Source organism: Chrysemys picta, chromosome 9, assembly GCF_011386835.1.
Source record: "Chrysemys picta bellii isolate R12L10 chromosome 9, ASM1138683v2, whole genome shotgun sequence".
NCBI classification, from domain to species: Eukaryota; Metazoa; Chordata; order Testudines; family Emydidae; genus Chrysemys; species Chrysemys picta.
In genome coordinates this window covers 54,120,074-54,143,380 of record NC_088799.1, presented here as the reverse complement: position 1 = coordinate 54,143,380, position 23,307 = coordinate 54,120,074, and the positions used below count along the sequence as shown (strand labels likewise).

The 23,307-nt window shown below is 49.1% G+C and overlaps 1 protein-coding gene across 1 annotated transcript in view; it reads right to left on the bottom strand.

The window, feature by feature from the left end:
- Positions 1–23,307, bottom strand: part of RAB6B (RAB6B, member RAS oncogene family) — a 146,223-nt gene that overhangs the window by 52,057 nt on the left and 70,859 nt on the right. Inside the window, exon 2 of the mRNA XM_005303633.5 lies at positions 11,687–11,745. Within this exon, the coding sequence (XP_005303690.1) occupies positions 11,687–11,745 (59 nt within the window). The remainder of the gene's footprint in view (positions 1–11,686; positions 11,746–23,307) is intronic.

Genomic DNA, 23,307 nt, shown 5'->3' with positions numbered 1-23,307 from the left:
TACTGTGTCCAGTTTTGGTCACCAATGCATAGAAAGGATGTAAAGAAACTGGAAAGGTGAGCAACAAAGATGATCAAAGGGATGGAATGTGAGCCATATGGGCAAAGTCTGAAGGAATGGGGTATGTTTAGTTTGGAAAAGAGGAGCTGAAGGGGGGACCTGATAGTGGTCTTCAAATACTTCAAAGGCTGCCATAAAAAAGATAGAGAAAAGTTGTTCTCTCTTGCCACAGAGGGCTGGACAAGAGGCAATGGGGTCAAACTACAGCACAGCAGATTTAGATTAAATCTCAGGGAAATCTTCCTAACTGTAAGACCAGTAGGGCAATGGAACAGACGACTAGGGAGGTTGTGGAAGCTCCTTCACTGGAGGTTTTCAAAAGGAGGCTGGATAATCACCTGTCTTGGATGGTTTAGACCCAACAAATCCTACATCTTGGCAGGGGGTTAGACTAGATGACCCTTGCAGTCCCTTCTAACCCTATGGGTCTATGATTGGAGCGCTTGTCACAGAGCTCAGCAAACAGTCCCCACAAGCCATGTGTCAGTGGCTGTAAATAGACTGGTGCTAGGTCTGTTGGGTTGGGCCATTTTGTGATAACACTCCCCCTCTGAGAATCAAGTTGGGCACCCAAATATCGCTAGCTGATTTTGAAAAGGGAGGCCTTCCTGTGTTTGTTAGTATCAGGCTAGGTCTACACTACGGGGGGGCGAGGGGGTCGACCTAAGATACACAACTTCAGCTACTTGAATAGCTGAATACTTACCTGGCTGTGAAGACGGCGGCGAGTCGACCGCTGCCGCACCGCCGTCAACTCCTCTTGCTGCGGTGGATTTCCGGAGTCGACAGCAGAGCCATCGGGGATCGATTTTATCGCCTCTTCACTAGATGCGATAAGTCGATCCCCAATAGATCGATTGCTACCCGCCAATCCGGCGGGTAGTGAAGACGTGCCCTCAGTTAATGTGATTTACCAGCTGGCATTAAAGAGAACTGGCATCCATGTGTCCAGCCCCACTTTGAGAACTGCTGTCACTGATAGAAATAGGTCAGTTAACGTGGATGGTGTCTGCTGCCCAGCGCGATCATAAGAGTCCACAGCCACAGAAATGCAAGCTCTCGTATGACAAGTACAAGACTGAATAAGAAGTCCAGATCTATCAGTTCAGGCCTGGCTCCAGCAGCTGTAATCATCTGAGCACAAGGCACCAAAAAAGAAACAACAGAAGAATAGTGTGTGAAATGGGGAGCTTTAGGTAATTTGACCATTTGCTAAACCTTAGAGAAAATGTTCCTTCTTCTTGTCCTACATTCTGATGGCCACGGCTCTCCAATCACCTACTGCAGGGATGCAGGACGTGAACAGTATGGAGCTACAGCCAGCCAATCATGGAGGCTGGCATTTAGAAAGGAGTCTAAGGGCTTATCTACATGGGGACACTCAGGAATGTTAATCCAAATTAACTGTCTAAGTGGATTAGTTGAACCTAGTTAAACCCCAGTGTGAACACTCTAATTCAGAATTAAAGTGGCCTGAAGTTGATTTAGCTTAATTCACATCCAAAGTGAACTAAACTAAGGGTACGTCTTCACTACCCACCATATCGGCGGGTAGCAATCGATTTATCAGGGATCAATATATCGCGTCTCGTTAAGACGCGATATATCGATCCCGAATGCGCTCACCATTGACTCTGGAACTCCAGCAAAGCGAGCGGCAGTAGCGCAGTTGACGGGGGAGCCACGGCCGTCGATCCCGCACCGTGTGGACCTCAGGTAATTCGATCCAAGATACTTCGACTTCAGCTACGTTATTTGCGTAGCTGAAGTTGCGTATCTTGGATCGATCCTCCCCCCAGTGTAGACCAGTCCTAAATCGAATTAAGGCCTCTTTAATTCTGAATCAGAGCATCCCTCCCGCCCCCCCACCCCCGGGGGGAGTTTACTGCAGTTTTACAAATCCACTTTAAATTCACATGGTTCATCAATTTGGAATCATAGAATATCTGGGTTGGAAGGGACCTCAGGAGATCATCTAGTCCAAACCCCTGCTCAAAGCAGGACCAATCCCCAACTAAATCATCCCAGCCAGGGCTTTGTCAAGCCTGACCTTAAAAACCTCTAAAGAAGGAGATTCCACCACCTCCCTAGGTAACCCATTCCAGTGCTTCACCACCCTCCTAGTGAAATAGTTTTTCCTAATATCCAACCTAAACCTCCCCCACTGCAACTTGAGACCATTGTTTCTTGTTTTGTCATCTGATAACACTGAGAACAGACTAGCTCCATCCTCTTTGGAACCCCCTTTCAGGTAGTTGAAAGCACCTATCAAATCTCCCCTCATTCTTCTCCTGTGCAGACTAAACAATCCCAGTTCCCTCAGCCTCTCCTCATAAGTCATGTGCTCCAGCCTCTTAATCATTTTTGTTGCCCTCTGCTGGACTCTTTCCAATTTTTCCACATCCTTCTTGTAGTGTGGGGCCCAAAACTGGACAAAGTACTCCAGATGAGGCCTCACCAATGTCGAATAGAGGGGAATGATCACGCCCCTCAATTTGCTGGCAATGCCCCTACTTATGCACCCCAAAATGCGGTTAGCCTTCTTGGCAACAAGGGCACACTGTTGACTCATATCCAGCTTCTTGTCTACTGTAACCTCTAGGTCCTTTTCTGCAAAACTGCTGCCTAGCCACTCGGTCCCTAGTCTGTAGCAGTGCATGGGATTCTTCCCTCCTAAGTGCAGGACTCTGCACTTGTCCTTGTTGAACCTCATCAGATTTCTTTTGGCCCAATCCTCTAATTTGTCTAGGTCCCTCTGTATGCTATCCCTACCCTCCAGCGTATCTACCACTCCTCCCAGGTTAGTGTCATCTGCAAACTTGCTGAGGGTGCAGTCCATGCCATCCTCCAGATCATTAATGAAGATAGTGAACAAAACAGGCCCCAGGACCGACCTTTGGGGCACTCCGCTTGATACCGGCTGCCAACTAGACATGGAGCCATTGATCACTACCCGTTGAGCCCGACTATCTAGCCAGCTTTCTATCCACCTTATAGTCCATTCATCCAGCCCATACTTCTTTAACTTGCTGGCAAGAATACTGTGGGAGACCGTATCAAAAGCTTTGCTAAAGTCAAGGAATAACACATCCACTGCTTTCTCCTCATCCACAGAGCCAGTTATCTCATCATAGAAGGCAATTAGGTTAGTCAGGCATGACTTGCCCGTGGTGAATCCGTGCTGAGTGTTCCTGATCACTTTCCTTTCCTCTAAGGGTATGTCTTCACTACCCGCTGTATTGGCGGGTAGCAATCGATTTATCCGGGATCGATATATCACGTCTCGTTAAGACGCGATATATTGATCCCCAAAAGCGCTCACCGTCGACTCCGGAACTCCACCAGAGCGAGCGGCGGTAGCGCAGTCGACGGGGGAGCCATGGCCATCAATCCCACGTTGTCTGGACCCCAGGTAATTCGATCCAAGATACTTTGACTTCAGCTATGCTATTCGCGTAGCTGAAGTTGCGTATCTTGGATCAATCCCCCCCTCCTAGTGTAGACCAGCCCTAAGTGCTTCAGAATTGATCCCTTGAGGACCTGCTCCATGATTTTTCCAGGGACTGAATTGAGGCTGACAGGCCTGTAGTTCCCCGGATCCTCCTCGTTCCCTTTTATAAAGATGGGCACTACATTAGCCTTTTTCCAGTTATCCTGGACCTCCCCGGATCACCATGAGTTTTCAAAGATAATTGCCAATGGCTCTGCAATCACATCCGCCAACTCCTTTAGCACCCTCGGTTGCAGTGCATCCGGCCCCATGGATTTGTGCTCGTCCAGCTTTTCTAAATAGTCCTGAACCACTTCTTTCTCCACAGAGCGCTGGTCACCCCCTCCCCATGCTGTGCTGCCCAGTGCACCAGTCTGGGAGCTGACCTTGTTTGTGAAGACACAGGCAAAAAAAGCATTGAGTTCATTAGCTTTTTCTACATCCTCTGTCCCTAGGTTGCCTCCCTCATTCAGTAAGGGGCCCATATTTTCCTTGATTTTCTTCTGGTTGCTAACATACCTGAAGAAACCCTTCTTGTTACTCTTAACATCCCTTGCTAGCTGCAACTCCAAGTGTGATTTGGCCTTCCTGATTTCACTCCTGCATGCCTAAGCAATATTTTTATACTCCTCCCTGGTCATTTGTCCAATCTTTCACTTCTTGTAAGCTTCTTTTTTGTGTTTAAGATCAGCAAGGATTTCACTGTTAAACCAATCTGGTCGCCTGCCATATTTACTATTATTTCTACATATCAGGATGGTTTGTCCCTGCAAGCTCAATAAGAATTCTTTAAAATACAGCCAGCTCTCCTGGACTCCTTTCCCCCTCATGTTATTCTCCCAGGGGATTCTGCCCATCAGTTCCCTGAGGGAGTCAAAGTCTGCTTTTCTGAAGTCCAGGGTCCCTAGTCTGCTGCTCTCCTTTCTTCCTTGTGTCAGGATCCTGAACATGACCATCTCATGATCACTGCCTCCCAGGTTGCCATCCCATTTTGCTTCCCCTACTAATTCTTCCTGGTTTGTGATCTGCAGGTTAAGCAGAGCTCTGCCCCTAGTTGGCTCCTCCAACACTTGCACCAGGAAATTGTCCCCTACACTTTCCAAAAACTTCCTGGATTGTCTGTGCACCACTGTATTGCTCTCCCAGCAGATATCAGGGTGATTGAAGTCTCCCATGAGAACCAGGACCTGTGATCTAGTAACTTCTGTTAGTTGCCAGAAGAAAGCCTCATCCACCTCATCCCCCTGGTCTGGTGGTCTATAGCAGACTCCAACCACGACATCACCCTTTTTGCTCACTCTTCTAAACTTAATCCAGAGACTCTCAGGTTTTTCTGCAGTTTCATACCAGAGCTCTGAGCAGTCATACTGCTCTCTTACATACAATGCAACTCCCCCACCTTTTCTACCTGCCTGTCTTTCCTGAACAGTTTATATCCATCCATGACAGTACTCCAGCCATTTGAGTTATCCCACCAAGTCTCTGTTATTTCAATCACATCATAGTTCCTTGACTGTGCCAGGACTTCCAGTTCTCCCTGCTTGTTTCCCAGGCTCCTTGCATTTGTGTATAGGCACTTAAGATAACTCGCTGATCGTCCCACTTTCTCAGTATGAGATAGGAGTCCTCTCCTCTTGCGCTCTCCTGTTCGAGCTTCCTCCCGGTATCCCATTTCCCCACTTACCTCAGGGCTTTGGTCTCCTTCACTGGTGAACCTAGTTTAAAGCCCTCCTCATTAGGTTAGCCAGCCTGCTTGTGAAGATGCTCTTCCCTCTCTTCATTAGGTGGAGCCCATCTCTGCCTAGCACTCCTCCTTCTTGGAACACCATCCCATGGTCAAAGAATCCAAAGAATCAAAGAATCCAAAGAACAGCGGTGGCTAACAGAGGGAGTTTGCCTGGGATCTGTCCGAGAGGAGGTACGCTAAGTGCTGCATTGGGGGGCTGTGTTGGTGAGTATCTGAGTGTCTGTTGCGGGAACAGTTTGTCAGTTTATCAGTTTGACCGTGTGCTTGATTGTTTGAAAATTGTGAATTGGGAGTGCTTTGTTCCAGGTAGGCCTGACTGTTATAAAAAGGCAGTCAGCAGCAAACCAGCTGAGCGGTGAACAGTGGAAGCTAACTGAGGGAGTTTGCCTGGGGAGAGTGCACTGAGGCTTTCATCTTGCAGGCTTCTCTGAGTAGTTACTGCAACAGCTGAGGAAGCTCTTAGAAGGAAGGAAATATGGATGATGAGCGTTCAGCTGTTGTTACCTGCACAGGATGTGCCATGTTTGTCTTTCTTCCACAGGACAGAAACGACTTTGTCTGTACAAAGTGCAAGCTCGTCTCCATGTTGGAAGAGAAGGTTCAAGGTCTGGAGAAACAAGTATCGAGCCTGCGTTGCATTAAAAAAACTTATCTGCATGTCCCTGTGTAGACAAGACCTGTGAGTGCCTAACTCCCTTAGGTGGCTTTGGAAAGTCCCAGCCAGAGTTTCTGAGTGTATTGCCTCAGCTGTCTGACTTGAAGAAAGGAAGAGCAGTGAAGCACCTTCCTACCTTCCCTTATTGTCATTTCCTTTGAAATTCTCTATTTTGAATGAAAGGGCAGCTCCGACAGAAGCCATAGTCCAGTGAGGGCTGGGTACTGCCCCGTGGATCCTTCCAAAGTGCACTCCTTGCCCCAGTAGCGAGGAAGGAACGTTGTTTTTGAGGTGCTGATTCAGCAGACAGCCCAGCTGGTGGGGCAGCAGCAACTGCACCAAGATGATTTTGCAAAATGGCCCAGAAACCCATTTTCACAGGCAATCAGAGGAGAGGGTGACTTACCTTTATAGCTGCTGCTGGTTTGCAGGGTGGGGCTGGGAAGCTGGACCCCACCAGTGGGAGGTGCTGCAGGGCCCAACAGCAAATGGCAGTTAGTCCATCTTCACTGATCAGTCCCAGTGCCTCTAAAATTTGCTGCGATTGGCTGATGGGTTGCGAGGAAACCGGCCACTTCTACTCTCCCTGTGTTTAGCGGCGGGTCGGGTAGCGGCAGACTCCATCCATCTTGCTAGGAGGGAATTATGAAAGGGGCACCAGGGTTTGTTGCTGATGCCAGTCTGAGGGGAACCTCTTGGACTTTGCCCAGCGCAGGCACAGTCGCCTAGGTGTGAGGGTGATATTACTGCTGGTATTTCAGCAGTGCCACAAGGCTGTGATCAGGGTCAGGGGCCCCACAAATGCATGGTGAGAGACAGTTCCTGCCCCAAGGTGCTTCCAGGCTAAGATGAAGACAGAACATAATAACTGGGTTCAACACACAATGAGAACGGAGGAGGAGGAGGGACTTCATTGGGAGTTAGGCACCTAAATGCCTGTGAGGATCTGAGGCAGTCAGATGCAATTGGATTTCTTTTAGTTCTTCTTTTTCTCTTATTATAAGTTCCGCTGCCTAGTTCCTTTCCTCATGTTTTTCCTTTGATTTATTTCAACAGCAGTAAATCTCTGCTCTTGCCTGCTTCTTGACAATTTTATTCCACTGTGTAACAAGGGAAAGTCACATATTCAAATGTCCGTGTTTCAGCGTTAGCCCACGCTCCGTTCCCCTTGTCCAGGTTGTGGGCCACATGCTGCCTCCCAGTCATCCCAGCTGGCTCTCTCGGGAGGGTGTTTGTGTGTATGGGGGAGGCTTCTCCTCCTGCAGCCCCTGCAGCCCCCTGAAAGGGAACCATCTTGGAGCAGGCAAGGGCATTTTGGAAGTGCTATGTGCCTTGGTAACTGTTATCTTTCCTTTACCCACAGTGCTTTGCAGTGTTAAACTGGCTGCACTTCTCTCCCTAATTGGGGCAGTGAGAAGAGAAGAAGAAGTCACCAAACTATTTAACTTGGGACAGCAGCAATCAAATATTTACCGAGCAGAGCTATTGCTTGTGTTTGCAGAATCCAGCATGGCCATAATGGATGTGAGGGAGCGTTTAATACACCAATCAATACAGTCTGCTCAGACTATGCCTCTCCTTTGATGTATTATTTAATTGCTTGTAAAAGGTGAAAGAGCTGTTTGTTCACCTCAGTCAATTGCAACACTGATTAGATCAGGTGGCCCTGGGATCCCAACATTGTTGAGGAAATGGCTCTCAAATGTCACTAGTCCTTTTTCTCTCAACTAAAAAGCAGAACCTCTTTCATACTACATGTTGTGAGCATGCCGGCTCTTGGCCCCACTGGGAACCCCTTCTAATCCGAGGAGGTGAAGGAGTGCCCCCCAGGTCAGGGATTAAGAACAATCAGCAAAGAAGGGAAGTGGGGACTCAGCAAATATGGAGAGTGACTTCCTGTGATGCACTGTACCTCAAGACAGTGCTCTGTAACTCCCACATTCACTCACCACTTGTATATGGTTCCGATATTTTGTACAAAAAATGCCTTGTAAGGTATCATAAAGTCATGATCTGCTGAAACTCATTGTTCTGTCCAAATATGTATATCATTATTGTATATGGAGTTATGAGATTTTGGTATATGGTTGTTATTGAAATAGGTTGTGAGCCTCAAAGGAGGTGACCCACAGCCAGCAACCAGCCATTGACCAACAGGGGAATTGTAAACAAGAGAATTACAATTAAATCAGAGACATTTGCTCCAGCTACACACAATAGCACTTGCTTAACTCTGTGATTCAGCAAGGCCTCAGGACATGTGATGCTTGACTCCATGTTTGAGCCAATATTTTTTCAGGCACACGAACTGAGGATATTAAATAAGGGACAGGGGCACCATGAGATTCTCTCCTCCCTGTCCTATTCTGAAGGCAACAAGAACATTTGGAAGAAAAAGACACTAAAGTGCGGAGATTGGTCCCAGGCTAAGCAGAGAATTCTGCCTGTGTATTAAGAACTGATTACAATGCTTAGTGGGGTGAGAAAAACTGCTTGATTCAACTCTTGCTTGGTATGATAAAGTTTAGAATTTAGAATGTGTGTTTACTTTTTATTTCTTATGTAACATTCTTTGACCTTTATGCCTATCTCTTATAATCACTTAAAATCTATCTTTCTGTAGTTAATAAACATATTTTAATGTTTAATCTGAACCATTGAGTTTCTTCTAAGTGCTTGGGGGATCTGCTCAGGTTTCAAAGGCTGGTGTGTGTCCACTATCCTCTGATGAACTAGCAAACTAATTAATGAACTTGCATTGTTCAAGAGAAGGTCATGAGCAGTGTAAGACGGGTACATTCTTGGGGTGCAAGGCTGGGGGGATTTGCTGGTGTTTCCCTGTGTATAATTCATGAGAGGCTTAGAGAGCATTCAGGCAATTTAGCTGGGTGTGTTTCTGCACGTTGTTGGCTGAGTGATAACAGCACCTGGAGGGGTTTGCTGCTTGTCACTGGCATAGCATTGTAAGAGACAACCCAAGCTGGAGAGTGAAGGCAGCATAGTGGTCCCACAGTTCCAGGTTGTATCCCAGGGGTCTGTCACACTTCCCCTCTGGTTTCTTTGGTCAGCATCCTCCCTTCTCTTCTGCACAGGGAGACTTCTCCAGACACTCGGCAATCCTGCTCCCAAACACAGTCCCTAGATTCTTGCCCCTCAGAGCCCCTGGGCCAATAAATGCCATTTAGGGAATGTCTGTTCTCTTCGTTAGCACAGAGAGACTGGGCTTGGTACAGGACCCTGTCACTTTGCATTGGGTGGCTGTTGTTTTATGTACAGATCTTACCTCAGTGTGGTTCACAGTGGACAAACCAGCAATCGAGAGAACACAGAGGACAGAATCCTCAGCGGGGCTGGACCCAACTTCTTGGGGTGGGGTGGGGACTGGACTGGCTACAGGACCGATGATGGCTGGAGCACCACCAGGGGGATTCCATGACCCCAAGGGAATCCCCAGCTGCTCCGGAGTCAAGGCAGCTTTCCAGCTGCACTGTGCTACCTGGATTGCTCTGGTTCTCCCAGATAGTTCCTTCAGTCCAGCTGCAGGGCTTCCCCACCCCTTGGGGAGCGCTGCGACATCTACCACCTACGTCCTGCTCCTTAAGGGCTCTCCAGATGTTCCCGGGACAATTGCTTCTCTGCCCTGATTGACTCCCTTTGGGTTAGGCCATGCTAGTCATCTGGGGCCAGCATCTGCCCTCCTTGTGCAATGACTATCATTGCAGCTGACACACTGGGGATCGAACCAGGGACCCTCTCAGCAAAATGAGTGACACCCCTACTCCACAGATCAGCAGCTGTGCTGTGAAGGCTGGGGACAGACAGGCAGCAGAGCTGGCCTCGGAGCACTAGCTGGCTGGAGGGCTGGCAGAAAATCTTGTCTCTGCTGCCAGTTCTTCTGCAAATGGGCTGAGGGATGCCATTTGAGACAGGACAACATGGATACTTCAGGGGCAAGCCCAAGGAGCAGCTGGAGCATGTGGCTCCTGCAAGCCTGCCCCAGACATACAAACCAGCTACAGCCAAAGGGCAGGAGCTGCCGTACCTGGGAATCAGGGGCCGTCGAGGCCATTTGTGACTGAGGGACGTACGTCTGCTCCCACTGCCTGTTCTTTGCAATGACACTGAGGTCCTGTCCAGTCAGAACGCTGGGAGAGATCTGGGTATTGGAGCAATCGCTGGGTGAATTTCTGCCTCCCAAGAGAGTGTCAGAGGTCAGACCAACCTAGCAAAGAGGGGAGACCCCACCACAAGGACCTGAGTCTCTACTGCTTATGCAAAGGAGCTGGGCTCTCTCGCTAGTGTGGTAACAGAGAGTCTCGCTCTGTGGATCAGGCACAGAGGGGGACATGTGACGCACACTGACCGGTGAGTTACACGCATGCTGAGCAGTCCCATTGACTTCCGCAGAGAACCCATGGAGCACAGTACCGGTCACCACGAGTGGGGCATCAGGGTCTGGCCCCTCGTGAGTGCTGTCCACGGTTTCATCACCATCAATGGCACAGCCATTCCTCCCTAACAAAGATGAACCCTCTATGTCAGGGCCGAAGTACCTTGGTGAAGTGCACAATCAGGGCAGCTCACACCTGCATACTCAAAGAAGGAGGAGTCCTACAGCCAGGAAAATGCCACTGATGGGGTTCACATGCAGATGGGGGTTTCAGGCGATGTATTGCTTGAAAGGTCACACTTTGGCTCCTCTGCAATGGGAGCTGCCTGCAGACACATGTCATGATCGATAACATTCTCTCTCAGCTAAACTACGCTTCATCTAGCTTGGGTCGAGCGCTTACCCCAGGGGTAAATCCCTCCTGAGAGAAACAAATCCAGGAAAGGTGAAGACGCCAGTGAAAGGGGAAGTCTAGATTGAGTTACATTTTGTTCATTGGCCCCAGGGGGATGTTGTTCAACCCACAAGAAAAGTAAATAAAGGCTGAGAAATCCCTTTGTCTGAATGCACAATGAAAGGAAAGAGAAACCCAATCTGTGTCTTTGGGGTCCCAAGCTAATTCAGGAAGACTCTAGTGTACAAGGCAGAGTTAGGATATGAAGAACTTAGTCTTGATTCTCCTCAACTTTACACTGACTTCAGTGGAGTTACTCCTGATTTACACCAAAGCAAGAAGAGAATCAGGCACCCTGCATTTTGGGAACAGCATCAGCATGGAACTTGGAAAGTCTGAGGCGATCACACAGCTGGTGTTTACTTCTCATTACTCACCTAGAACTCAAAACAATTCCTTTGAAATTACAGACACTAGCTGCATAAAGTAGAGAACTTCACGAAACGTATAGACTGACTATGTCATGATGGTTGCAAAACGCGCCAATGCCAGCTACTGCTGGGGAACGGGGAACGTAAAGAGTAGCCCAAGTGCATGCACGTCATTCACCACTGGAAAGGCCATTGGTAGCCAGTTTGCAATCCAAGTGCATGTGTTCACACCACTGCACCCATTTTGGGTTGCTAGGCAGAAGCGGTCCCCAGCAGACCCTGCTGATTTCATTCATGCACAAAGAATCGGATGCAAATATGTAGGCGCTATTGAAAATAAACAGCGCCACAGTCTAGATCTCAGTGCTGGGCTGTACGAGGAGTCGTAAGTGGGCCGTGTTCACGTGTCCATTTCCCACCTCTGAAGAAAGAGAGCTTATTTCTGCTCCAAGGTGGGTCCGATTCTGTGCACTGGGGTTAGTGTCACTCCAGATCCAGAAATGGAAAAAAGGGTCTCACCTGATACGTGTTGTCAAAACTGTCGTACATGAACCTTGTGATAAGGGACGTCTTCCCAACTGCAAGAGAAGAAGGAACAAGGGATTAGGTGAAGAAGTTCACAGTCAGGCCCTTCACTTTCTTTTAAAGATCACAGGCGAATAGGTGACAAGAACAGCTCATGCTAACCCCAGGCACGTCCCTGCACACCCACACAGCAGCGAGCAGCCCACTGACTGGTAAGAATATTCCTGCGGGTCAAGAGGAGTAGGCCTGGGCCCATTATTCTTCTGCTTTACATTCTTAGGGGGAAGTAAAACAGAGCATCCCTTTAAAGTCATACAGCTCACAATCCCCATCCATAGGCAGAGGGGGGGTCACAGAATTTGTGAATATAAAGGCTGGTTTGGGGACAGTGGTGCTAGAAGAAAGGCATGTGTCCTAGATCTGTAGCTGTGGCCATGTAGCTGCTTGCAAGGTTTGGTTGGGCCAGTTCTGATAACATTAGCCAAAGCGCTAACTCCTGTGATGTCGGAGCATTATTGTTCTGCAAAGTAACAAGCCTGTTCTTAGGGTATTTCCGCCTGTGTGATATTGCCTCACTGCCAGCAGTGCACAAGGTCACTGGAATGGAAAGTAACCAAACTTTTCTCCCCTGGGGGCTGTGCACTTCACCCCACCAACCGCAGAGGTTCAGTGCATGTCTGTTCAGCCTCAGTAAACCACTGCCACCCCTCTTTGTCAGCCAGCTGTACTCAGAGCGTGCCGCTGTCTTTACTCCACCTGATCTAGGTGTCATTTTCAGAGGATGCAACCACAGCTCTGGCTCTCCCCTCCCACACTCTCCCATGGCTGTATTAATACCCTTACGATAGTTGTGGGTTTTGTTTTGAAAGAACTTGGTCATGCTGGGCCAGGCCCTTGGGGGGTGAAAATCAGAGTATGCTGATTTACACCAGCTGAGGATCTGGCCTTCTCTATGTGATTGACTCCTCTTCCTTGATTGAAGAATAATGTACCCAATCTGGCATCGTTAGTGATTCTGATTAAATGACACAATGATAATTCCCTCTCCTATGCAGGGCTAGTTATTTTGAATGTCAAAATATTATTTTTCAGAGGGAATTAGGTCCCTAGCGTGCACTTATATGCAAAAGCCATTGCAGAATTCAGAATGGCATCTGTTGAGCAGGGACCCTTTCCAAGACAATCTCTCGATCTTTTAAGGTTCACCCATCATGATGCAAACCTCCCGCTGCAAGTGCCTGGAGTTGACAATGAACTTGGTCAGCTATTGGTGCAGGCATGACATTGTGTGGTGCAAAGCTGTGGGCCCATGCCACATGAAATATGGATTTAGCAGATGACACACGCAGGGCATGTGGAGCGTCTATGGTGCTGAGTACTGTGTAACTCAGAGACACTGGATGGATTGTTTTGTAACTCAGAAATTTAACACTCGGTTCCTGAGCCAATGGAAAGACTGCCATTGACTTCAGTGGTTTTAAGATTAGGCCCTAGATCTCCCCAATTTCCCGTTGCACCCCTCCCCAAAAGCACAGATTTGCTAGAGAAGGAGAACCATAGCAATGTTCTAGCCCCCAGAGAAAGCTACCCCCAAATTGCATTGGGCGAGCTGCTTGGCATTCATGCCTGAACTTCACAGCTTCTTTTCCACATCAGAGGGACAGCTGAAGCTCACTTGCTGCCCAGTCCTACATAACCTGGGCAGAGGCATGGGGATTTTCTCCTCTGTGACTGTTGCATGGCTGAGAGATCTGCCAGGCAAACTGGGTACACTGGGCCTGGAGCGAATGGGACATGCTGCATGCTCTGCACCAATGTGGTGGATGCCAAGTGAATAGAAACAATAACAGACCCACAATGGCAGGGTGGGGGCTCTCGGAGCCACATTTCACAACATGCTGTGGCCCCTCACAGCGCTCTGATGGCATAAAGGAGCATGGAGCCAGCCCCCAGCCAAGGCCTCTGGGGTCAGCAAGTCCCTGAGGTGAGATAGACATGCAGGGCTGCCCAGAGGATTCAGGGGGCCTGGGGTCTTCGGCGGCAGGGGGCCCCCGCGGCCGAATTGCTGCCAAAGACCCAGCACTTCGGCGGCGGGTCCCGGGGCAGAAAGACCCCCCGCCACGGGTCTTCAGGGCACTTCGGTGGCGGGTCCCGGAGCGGAAGGACCCCCCGCTGCTGAACTGCCGCCGAAGACCCGGAGCGGAAGAAGCTCTGGGGGCCCGGGCCCCACAAGAGTTTTCCGAGGCCCCCGGAGCGAGTGAAGGACCCCGCTCCAGGGGCCCCGAAAAACTCTCGTGGAGGCCCCTGCGGGGCCCAGAGCCTGGGGCAAATTGCCCCACTCCCCCCCCCCCCCCCCCCGGGCAGCCCTGTAGACATGCCACCACAGATCTCCACTGCCTCCTTTGCAAAGCTTGGTGTAAGGGGCATGCTGGGGGCCTGGTCAGAGTGCACTGTGATCCAGCTGATCTTGGGCTGTTAGCAACCAACATAAGGTAGAGCAGCCCTGAGGCAGGGCCTGGGATCCAGGAGGTGCAAAGGAAACTTAAGGTAAGCACCACCCTGCACCCAACCCCCTACAACAGCCCTGAGCCCCCTCCCACACCCAAACTGCCCCAGCAGTGGTCAGTGCTGCTGGCCCAGGGGCTGCCTGATCTGCTCGGGCAGCCCCGGAGCCAGCCACACCGGCCGCTGCAGAAGTCACAGAGGTCCTCCATGACAGACACACAGCCTTACTCATGAGCAATCAATCACTGTTCCCTTCCCTTTCCCCATGGCCAGAATACAGAGCTCTTTCTGCTACCCACACGCAGATCTAGCCTGGCCAAGGTCTGGTGCCTTACTGACCAAAGATGAATGGGAACAAAGGTTCTAGAGCAATAAGATTTCTATTGATTCACAGTCAGTGCTAACAATGGTGAAGTAAACAACAGTTCAGGCATAAGCCAAGCAGTTGCTGATATCCCATTAGACTCACATAGTCTGATTTGAAAACAACAACTAACATCCAAGCAAACATTATAACCCAAAAAGCATTCTGCAGACTCCAAGCCCAAATCCCACTGAAGCACACTAAAGACCTGTGGAGTTTAAAACACAAGGCACAAAGCAAGCTGAAAAGCAACCACACAAATATCAGATGGAGGCTCGAATCTGAGTTGTGGGCTCAGTCTTGGGATAATATTTAGATCTTCAGTTGATAAAACTGGAGCTATGGGTGTGACACTCTGTACCTTAGGGGGAACAGCCTGCACCCCCATGTTCATCCTTATAATATGATTGTGTGGTATCCAATGCAAAGTTTGTCATGTCGGGTGTCTCTAGAAGGCTCATGATGCATCGAGCAGTGCTGTTATAGTAATGTTATAGGTTGTAATTTTATTTATATAGTTATGAGGCTGAAAATTTGTCCTCATAGCTTAAAACAAGCCCAGGCAAAAACTCTCCAGGAGCAGAGGCCAAGGCAAAACTCTCCAAGAGCAGAGGGGCAGTTCACACCTCATCAGGACATGTATGGGACAAACCCAGCCCAGCCTCACAGGAACAGAGGACATTGGCCTAGGCAGCAACAAAGGATCTGTTGGATTCTCGAGTGAGTCACCCCCTTTTCCCTTGGTCAGTTTGGGACTACAATGAAGTAATGCTCACCTGACTCTGAAGGGTGGGGGCAAAGCCAAGAGGGAAGAAAGGACATGATAAAAGGGAGAGATGTTTGCCATGCTTTCTGGGCACGTCTACACTGGCAAAGTTACAGCGCTGGCAGTCGCAGCACCTCTCAGAGAGCACAGAAAGAAAACTGCTGTTGTGTGTTCACACTGACAGCTGCCTGCGCAATAGCATGTTCACACTTGCGGCACTTGCAGCGCTATTTGGAGCGGTGCACTCTGGGCAGCTATCCCACAGAGCACGACTTTCTCTTTTGCCGCTAAGACTTGTGGGAAGGTGGAGGAGGTCGCATGGCATCCCGGGTCCAGTACCAATGCCCCGTGATGCATTGCTTCGCATCCCACAAACCCTGTGCTTCCATCCGCATTTGGTGCCATCTTTCAATGGTTTGTGTACTGCGCACCCTGCCTCTTTCAGGCTGCAGGAATGGATCCCAAACTGCTGACCAGTATGCTGCTCGCTTTGACCAACACATCATGAGTGGCAGTGGAGTTATTCCTTAAACTACAAAGTCAAGAGGAGTGTCGATCTCGCCACACGTAGTAGCTATGACAGGAGATTGCTTGTGGCTTTCACGGAGGTGCTGACCACAGTGGAATGCCGCTTTTGGGCTCGGGAAACAAGCACTGAGTGGTGGGATCACATCATGATGCATGTCTGGGATGACAAGCAGTGGCTGCAGAACTTTCACATTAGAAAAGTCACATTCATGGGACTATGAGATGAGCTCACCCCAGCCCTGGGGCGCAAGGACACGAAAATGAGAAGCACGTGGCAATTGCACTGTGGAAGCTGGCTACTCCAGACTGCTACCAATCGGTCGCTAACCAGTTTGGAGTAGGAAAATCGACTGTTGGGCTCATGTTGATGGACGTGTGCAGGGTCATTAATCGCATCCTGCTCTGAAAGACCATGACTCTGGGCAATGTGCGTGACATTGTGGATGGCTTTGCACAAATGGGCTTCCCTAACTGCGGAGGGGCGATAGATGGCATGCACATTCCAATTCTGGCACCAGACCACCTAGTCACCGAGTACATTAATCTCAAGGGGTATTTCTCAATGGTTCTCCAGGTGCTTGTGGATCACCGTGGACATTTCAAGGACATTAACGCAGGCTGGTCTGGAAAGGTGCATTATGTACGCATCTTTCGGAACACTGGCCTGTTCAAGAATCTGCAAGTAGGGACTTTCTTCCCGGACCAGAAGATTGCCATAGGGGAAGTCAAAATGCCCATTGTGATCCTGGGAGACCCCACCTACCCCTTAATGCCGTGGCTCATGAAGCCGTACATGGGGCAACTTGACAGCAGCAAGGAGTGGTTCAACAACAGGCTGAGCAAGTGCAGAATGACTGTTGAGTGTGCATTTGGCCATTTAAAAGCCCGCTGGTGATGCCTGTATGGGAAGCTGGACATGGCTGATGACAGTATTCCTATGCTTACAGCCGTGTGCTGTACGCTCCATAATATTTGTGAAGGGAAGGGTGAAAGCTTCACTCAGGGCTGGACTGCAGAGTGTGTTGGCAGTGGGGGTAAGGGGGAGTGGATGAGGAAGAGGTTTGCGACAGCGGCTGCAGGGGAGGGCGGGCGCGGAGCTGCTCGGTTTGAAGAGCTAGTATCGCCTGGAGTGTGTCCACTTGGTGCTCCATAACGTTTAAGAGCCGCTCTGTGCCTTCTTTCTGGTGTGCCGCGTTCTCATAGAATCATAGAATATCAGGGTTGGAAGGGACCTCAGGAGATCATCTAGTCCAACCCCCTGCTCAAAGCAGGACCAATCCCCAACTAAATCATCCCAGCCAGGGCTTTGTCAAGCCTGACCTTAAAAACCTCTAAGGAAGGAGATTCCACCACCTCCCTAGATAACCCATTCCAGTGCTTCACCACACTCCTAGTGAAAATGTTTTTCCTAATATCCAACCCAGACCACCCCCACTGCAACTTGAGACCATTACTCCTTCTTCTGACATCTGCTACCACTGAGAACAGTCTAGATCCATCCTCTTTGGAACTCCCTTTCAGGTAGTTGAAAGCAGCTAACAAATCCCCCCTCATTCTTCTCTTCTGCAGACTAAACAATCCCAGTTCCCTTTTCACTGTCCCACCACTCCTTCAATTCCTGTTTCTCAGCGTTGGAGTGCATCATAACATCATGCAGAAAGTCTTTCTTAGTTCTTCATGGCTGTTTTCTAATTCTGCGCAGCCGTTCTGCCACTGATAAGGTAGGCTGGCCTCCCAAGGTAATCTCTGTGAAGTTTAAATGCAACATTTTACAGAAGCAGTATTGTTTGCAACACAGACAACACTGATTCAGTGCTTTAAAACACAGCCAGTACTCACACGCTAACTGGCTGACCCTAGGCAAGCACACATGAGCCACAAGACCCCAAAATGCTCAGTAGCCGCAGGGGTGGCTTGATAATCATTCCTGTCCCCACACTTTCCACAGGATGTGATCATTATGGAAGATATCTCGCTACTGAGGGTGAGCAGGGAATAAAGGGAGGGTCTTCTCCAAGCCTGCGGCTTCTGCCCTGGCCCCTATGTGGCTCACCTGTGTGCAGCAATGGTCCCCCTACCCCCGTGATGGCATAGTGGCGTGGGAAAGTTACCATTAATGGGGCAAGAAACTAAGCAGCTCTGACAAGGAACCTGAGGTAGCAGATTTCCCCGTATCTCCACGAGAGTTTCCTGGAGATCTCAGAGAGATTCCTGTGAAGTGAGAGAGTCTATTAACAGCCTATTCCGCCACTCAGAATAGGCGTGTGGTGGGAGACAAGCCTGATTTCTGCAGCCCTCCTGCCCCCAACAGATCGCTTCAGCAATTCCCAAAATCAGATCCACTTACCAGGGGCCTCCTCTCCTGCTTCGCCAAAATCTGTCTGCTGTGACTGGCTAGGTTCCTCTGGGGTAGAAAAGAGCTCCTGACTGCATGCATCTCTGGCCTCCGAGCCATCCTCTGCCTCTGGGTCCCCCTCTTCATCGAAAATTTCCTCCTCCTGGCTCGGCTCACTCTCGACTGGCACATGAGCCAACAAAGTATCCACAGGGGCCTTCGCAGTGGAGGTGGGGTCACCACTGAGTATTGCATCCAGCTCTTTGTAGAACCAGCAGCTCATGGGCACAGCACCAGAGCGGCGGTTTGCCTCCCGCGCTTTGTGGTAGGCGTTCCACAGCTCCTTCGCTTTTACCCTACATTGCAATGTGTCCTGGCCCCTTTCTATCATGCATCATGAAATCTGTCAGTAGGTATCATAATTCCTACAGTTGGAAGCGCAGCTGGGACTGCGCAGCTTCCTCTCCCCAAATGCCAATAAGGTCCAGCAGGGGGATCGCCTGGTGCGTGGAGCAGGCATGGCCACCTGGAAAGATGCACTGAGACCACTGCACACATACCGAGCAAACAGGAATGTATGGGGTGGGGATGACAGTTGGTCACCTGAGGGCAGGGCAGTAGAGTTCAAACCAATGACCAGAGAGATGAGAACAGGCATTGTGAGACACCTCCTGGAGGCCAGTCACAGCACTGTAATTGCCATGGTGTCTACACTGTAGCCCCAGCGCAAAAAGCTCTACACCTCACGTCGGGGTGGTTTTTTTAGAGCGCTACAACTGCGCAGTGGTTTGGCAGTATGTACACCTCGGGAGTTACAGCGCAGAAAGCTGCTTTACTGTGCAGAAACTTGCCAGTGTAGACGGGGCCTCTCTCTCCTCCACCTACATCTACAGACACCACCACTAAGCGACTGAAGCGCTGATCAAAGGGGAGAGCCTGGCTGAAGGGCAACCAGCCAGCCTGTGGTGAGAAGCATCTAAGTGTGTAAGGGCACCAAAAGTGTTAAGATCAGCTTAGAAAGTTTTGCTTTTATTTCATTTGACCAAATCTGACTTGTTGGCTTTAACTTATAATCACTTAAAATATATCTTTTGCAGTTAATAAATTTGTTTGTTTATTCTACCTGAAGCAGTGTGTTTGGTTTGAAGTGTGTCAGAGACTCCCCTTGGGATAACAAGCCTGGTACATATCAATTTCTTTGTTAAATTGACGAACTCCTATAAGCTTGCAGCGTCCAGCAGGCGTAATTGGCCACTGCAAGACAGAGGTTCCTAGGGTTGTGTCTGGGACCGAAGATATTGGTTAGTGCCATTTGGTTGCACAATCCAAACAGCGGTTCACTTACATGACTGGGAGCAGCTTATGTGCCAGAGGCTGTGTGTGAACAGCCCAGGAGTGGGGGTTCTCACAGCAGAGCAGGAAAAGGCTGGCTCCCAGAGTCAAGGATTGGAGTGACCTAGCAGATCACCAGTCCAGATAACACCAGGGGAATGTCACAATGGGTAGCTGCAGATGAGGCTAACCCCTCAATATTCTTAGAATAGGCAGACATTTTCAAAGGAGCTTGGCTGCTCCCCGAAGGAAAAACTATTCCTTTCATTGTGACCTGAGCCACTCCTATGCATCCAGAAAGGTAGTACTCATGTGCCCCAAAGAAGGAATTAGATCACATGGTACATTCAGGACTCATTACTAGAGCATGACAGTGGGCAAATCTACACTACAGCTGCTAAAGAGTTCTGCTGCTGACCTCTGCACCAGGGATTGGGTTGGTCTAACTACAGTGCTCCGGGTATGAAATTTTTCACAGCCCTGAGCAACATAGCTAGGTCAGGCTAATTTTTAAGCATAGACCAGGCTAGAAACCACATTTTTGGTTAGCTCACTAGATGTAAAAAAGCCCCAAGCAGACAAATTCATTCAGTCTGGAACTGCAAAAATCTTAAGCAAAGGGTAAAAACATCCACATGAATCTTTCTCAGTCTTAACAGATGTTACACAAAGGGTCACTGGTTCTCCTGGCATCAGCATGGTAGATTCAAAGTCAGAATATTGAGCAATTAAACGGGCGTGAAAAATGGAATCGTACATGAAAAATTTTAATGTTTTGAAATTCCTTTAGTTTCCAAAGGTTTGAAACAGAACCATTTAGAATACCCAGAGTATTTTTTCTGAATTTTTTTTCCAATTTAATTTTCTTTTGGAAAATAGTCTCAAAAAACATCAAAATGGTTAACTTCTTTTGTTTAGCAAAAACTGGATTTTCAGTAAACAAAACATTGCAACAACTATTTTGATACTTGAAGAAATTGTTTTCCATAAAATTTACCCATCCCCTCCAAAAAAATTTTTAAATGCAAACATTTTGCATTAAATGAAAAACTTCTATGTCTTTTTTTTTTTTTTTTGAGGAAGGGGAGGAGATAAACACACCTCATTTCTGATTAAAAAATGTTGACAGCTTTACCTCAGTCACCAGGACTAACCACTCTTAACAAAGAATTTTGCTAGTACAAGTCCCTGGGTCTGATTTTGACATCAGGACTGTATTAGATGCAAGTCTGATGAGATACAGGAGGGACTCGGTGAAGCTGGAGCTGCTGCCTAGATCTGATGGCTCCAAAGTAGAACACGATGTAACCCGTTCATGCTGTGTTCAGCAGTCAGCTGTGAAAGGTGTGTACTATGTCTCAGCTCAGGCAACGGCGCAACCTGCTTTCCCAAAGTCAATTCTTTCAGACAGTACTTGTTTCCCTATGAGGTCCGACCTGGCCTAGGTAAAATCAGCATGATAATGAATACGGAAATGCCCCAGAGTCACGCAGAGACAAATGCAACCATGCCCCACTCAGATCCATTCAGAATGTAGCTGCAAAGATAATTTTCCTAGCCCATTGCTTTGATTGTGTCAACCCTCTCCTTGAATCCCTCCACTGGCTCCCTCTTCTCCATCGCATCAAACATATGCTGCTTGTCTCCACTTAAAAGGCACTTCACAGTCATTCCTCGTCCTGCCTCTCATCTCTCATTTGCTCTCTAGCCTCTGATTGGCCCATGATGCCGGCGTCCATCACCCTCTTGGTACATTTTCAAATAAGTCCCTTTGTCCTTTCTGCCAGGCTGCCCCCTCACACTTGGGAGGAGTGCCCCCTAATCATCTGCCAAGCCACCTCCCTAGCCTCCTCCAAAACCCTCCTTTGCCATGAGGCCTACAGAACATTTGACAATGTTGAGGCTGTTGGAGTGCAGAGACCACTGCCTGTCATGCTGACCAATTCTGCTTCATTGTTTACTTGTACTCCCCCCGTCTGTCTGTCTGAACTGTTGTCTTTTGTCTTATACCTAGATTATAAACTCCCTGGGGCAGGGACCATCTTTCTGTTCTGGCTTTGTACAGCACCTAACACAATGGGGCCCTGGTCCATGCCTGGGGCTCCTAGGTGCTATAGTAATACAAATTAAACTAAATAATAATAATCACCCACTCCAGGAGGTGATAATGCCAGTCCCTTGTGATGTCTATAGCATGTTGGGTGAACCAGAAGCTTGGAGGCAAGTATGGCAGAAGCTTCAAGCACCACGCTCTGCCGGAACCCATCCAGGCCTGAACACACATTGGGAAGATAACATTCCTTTACTAGTGCAGCCAGAAATACAGGGTGTAAATACCCTAGGGCAGCGTTTCTTGCATGCGGCCACCAGGGACCTTTCTTGCGACCACAGCCTCCTGGGCTGGAGGAGGGGGGCCAAACTAGGGGCCCCCCTCCCTCCCTGTTGCTCCTGGATGCCTTGCCTTGGTGTTGGTTGCTGGGGCCGCCAGAAGGGGTTGGGCCCTGCCCCCTTTGGAGACACCCAGGGCACAACTGGAGGAGCAGGCACCCAGTGAGTTCCCCACATTCCCAGGGGTATTAGGGCTCAGGCTTTGGGGTTCAGCCCTGGGGTAGCAGAGTGGCAGGCTCCAGCTGTGGGGCTTTGGGCACCAGTTCTGGGCTCCAACTGCACAGCAACAAGCCCCAGTGGTGGGGATTCAGGCTCTCTCTGGCCCCCCATCCAGGGCTTAATTTGTCCCCAGGCTTGGCAGGGCTGAGTAAGTCTGCTGTGAAAAGTGATACTTCTATGTTTGTTAATATCACTTTTCACAACTGCCTTACTAGCTAGCAATAAATAAATTACAATGATTTGGACACATATATGTGCATATTTGTTTTTCCTAAAGCTAATTAAGTGTTTTAGGAAAAAGTGTGGGAATGGCCACCAGCAAGAGTTGGTGGCCGCACTCTGAGGCCACCAAAAATTTTGTCCTGAAACCCTTGCCCTAGGGCACAACTGTATAACAATTACAACAAATATCAGGGGGTAGCCGTGTTAGTGTGTATCCACAAATACAACAAGGAGTCCGGTGGCAACTTAAAAGACTTACAGATTTATTTGGGCATAAGCTTTTGTGGGTAAAAAACCTCACTTCTTCAGATGCAACATCTTAAACTTATGCCCAAATAAATGTGTTAATCTTTAAGGTGCCACCGGACTCCTAATTACAACAAAAATTCTAAATGGCAGTTCCCAACCCGCCCCCTAGGGGCAGTATGGTACAGGGTTTTAAAGGTGACAGTCTCCTGTGCTCCTGCCTGCAGTCCCCAACCTAGCTCCTAGGGGCAGTGTAGTACACAGGTAATGGTCTTGTGTAATCCCGCCTCACTGTGCCCCTGCTGTGCTATTACTGGCCCATGCCAGAAGCAGTGTCTCTACTTCAGCTCTCAGCCTCTCAGTCCCAACTGCAAGCCACCTGCTGCCCAGCTTTCCCATCCCAGTCGCTTCCCAGGCTGCTCCCCTGCTCTCAGGCAGCCCCCAGCTCCTTCCTGACCTCAGCTTGGACTTTCCGTTGCTGTACCTTGGGGACTCAGGGGCTCTCTGCTGGCTGGGTGCGGAACTGCCCCACGATGAGCTGGCAGGTTCATTACAGTATGTTTACTCACCTGTTCAACTATGCACCAAACTTGCTTGAGATGCATTACTACAAAAGCTGCTAAACCAAGACACTGGATTTCTTCAGGCTAAGCACCAGAGCACGGCTTTCCAGAACACAGAGGGCTGGGACACAAGGGAATGATCAGTAT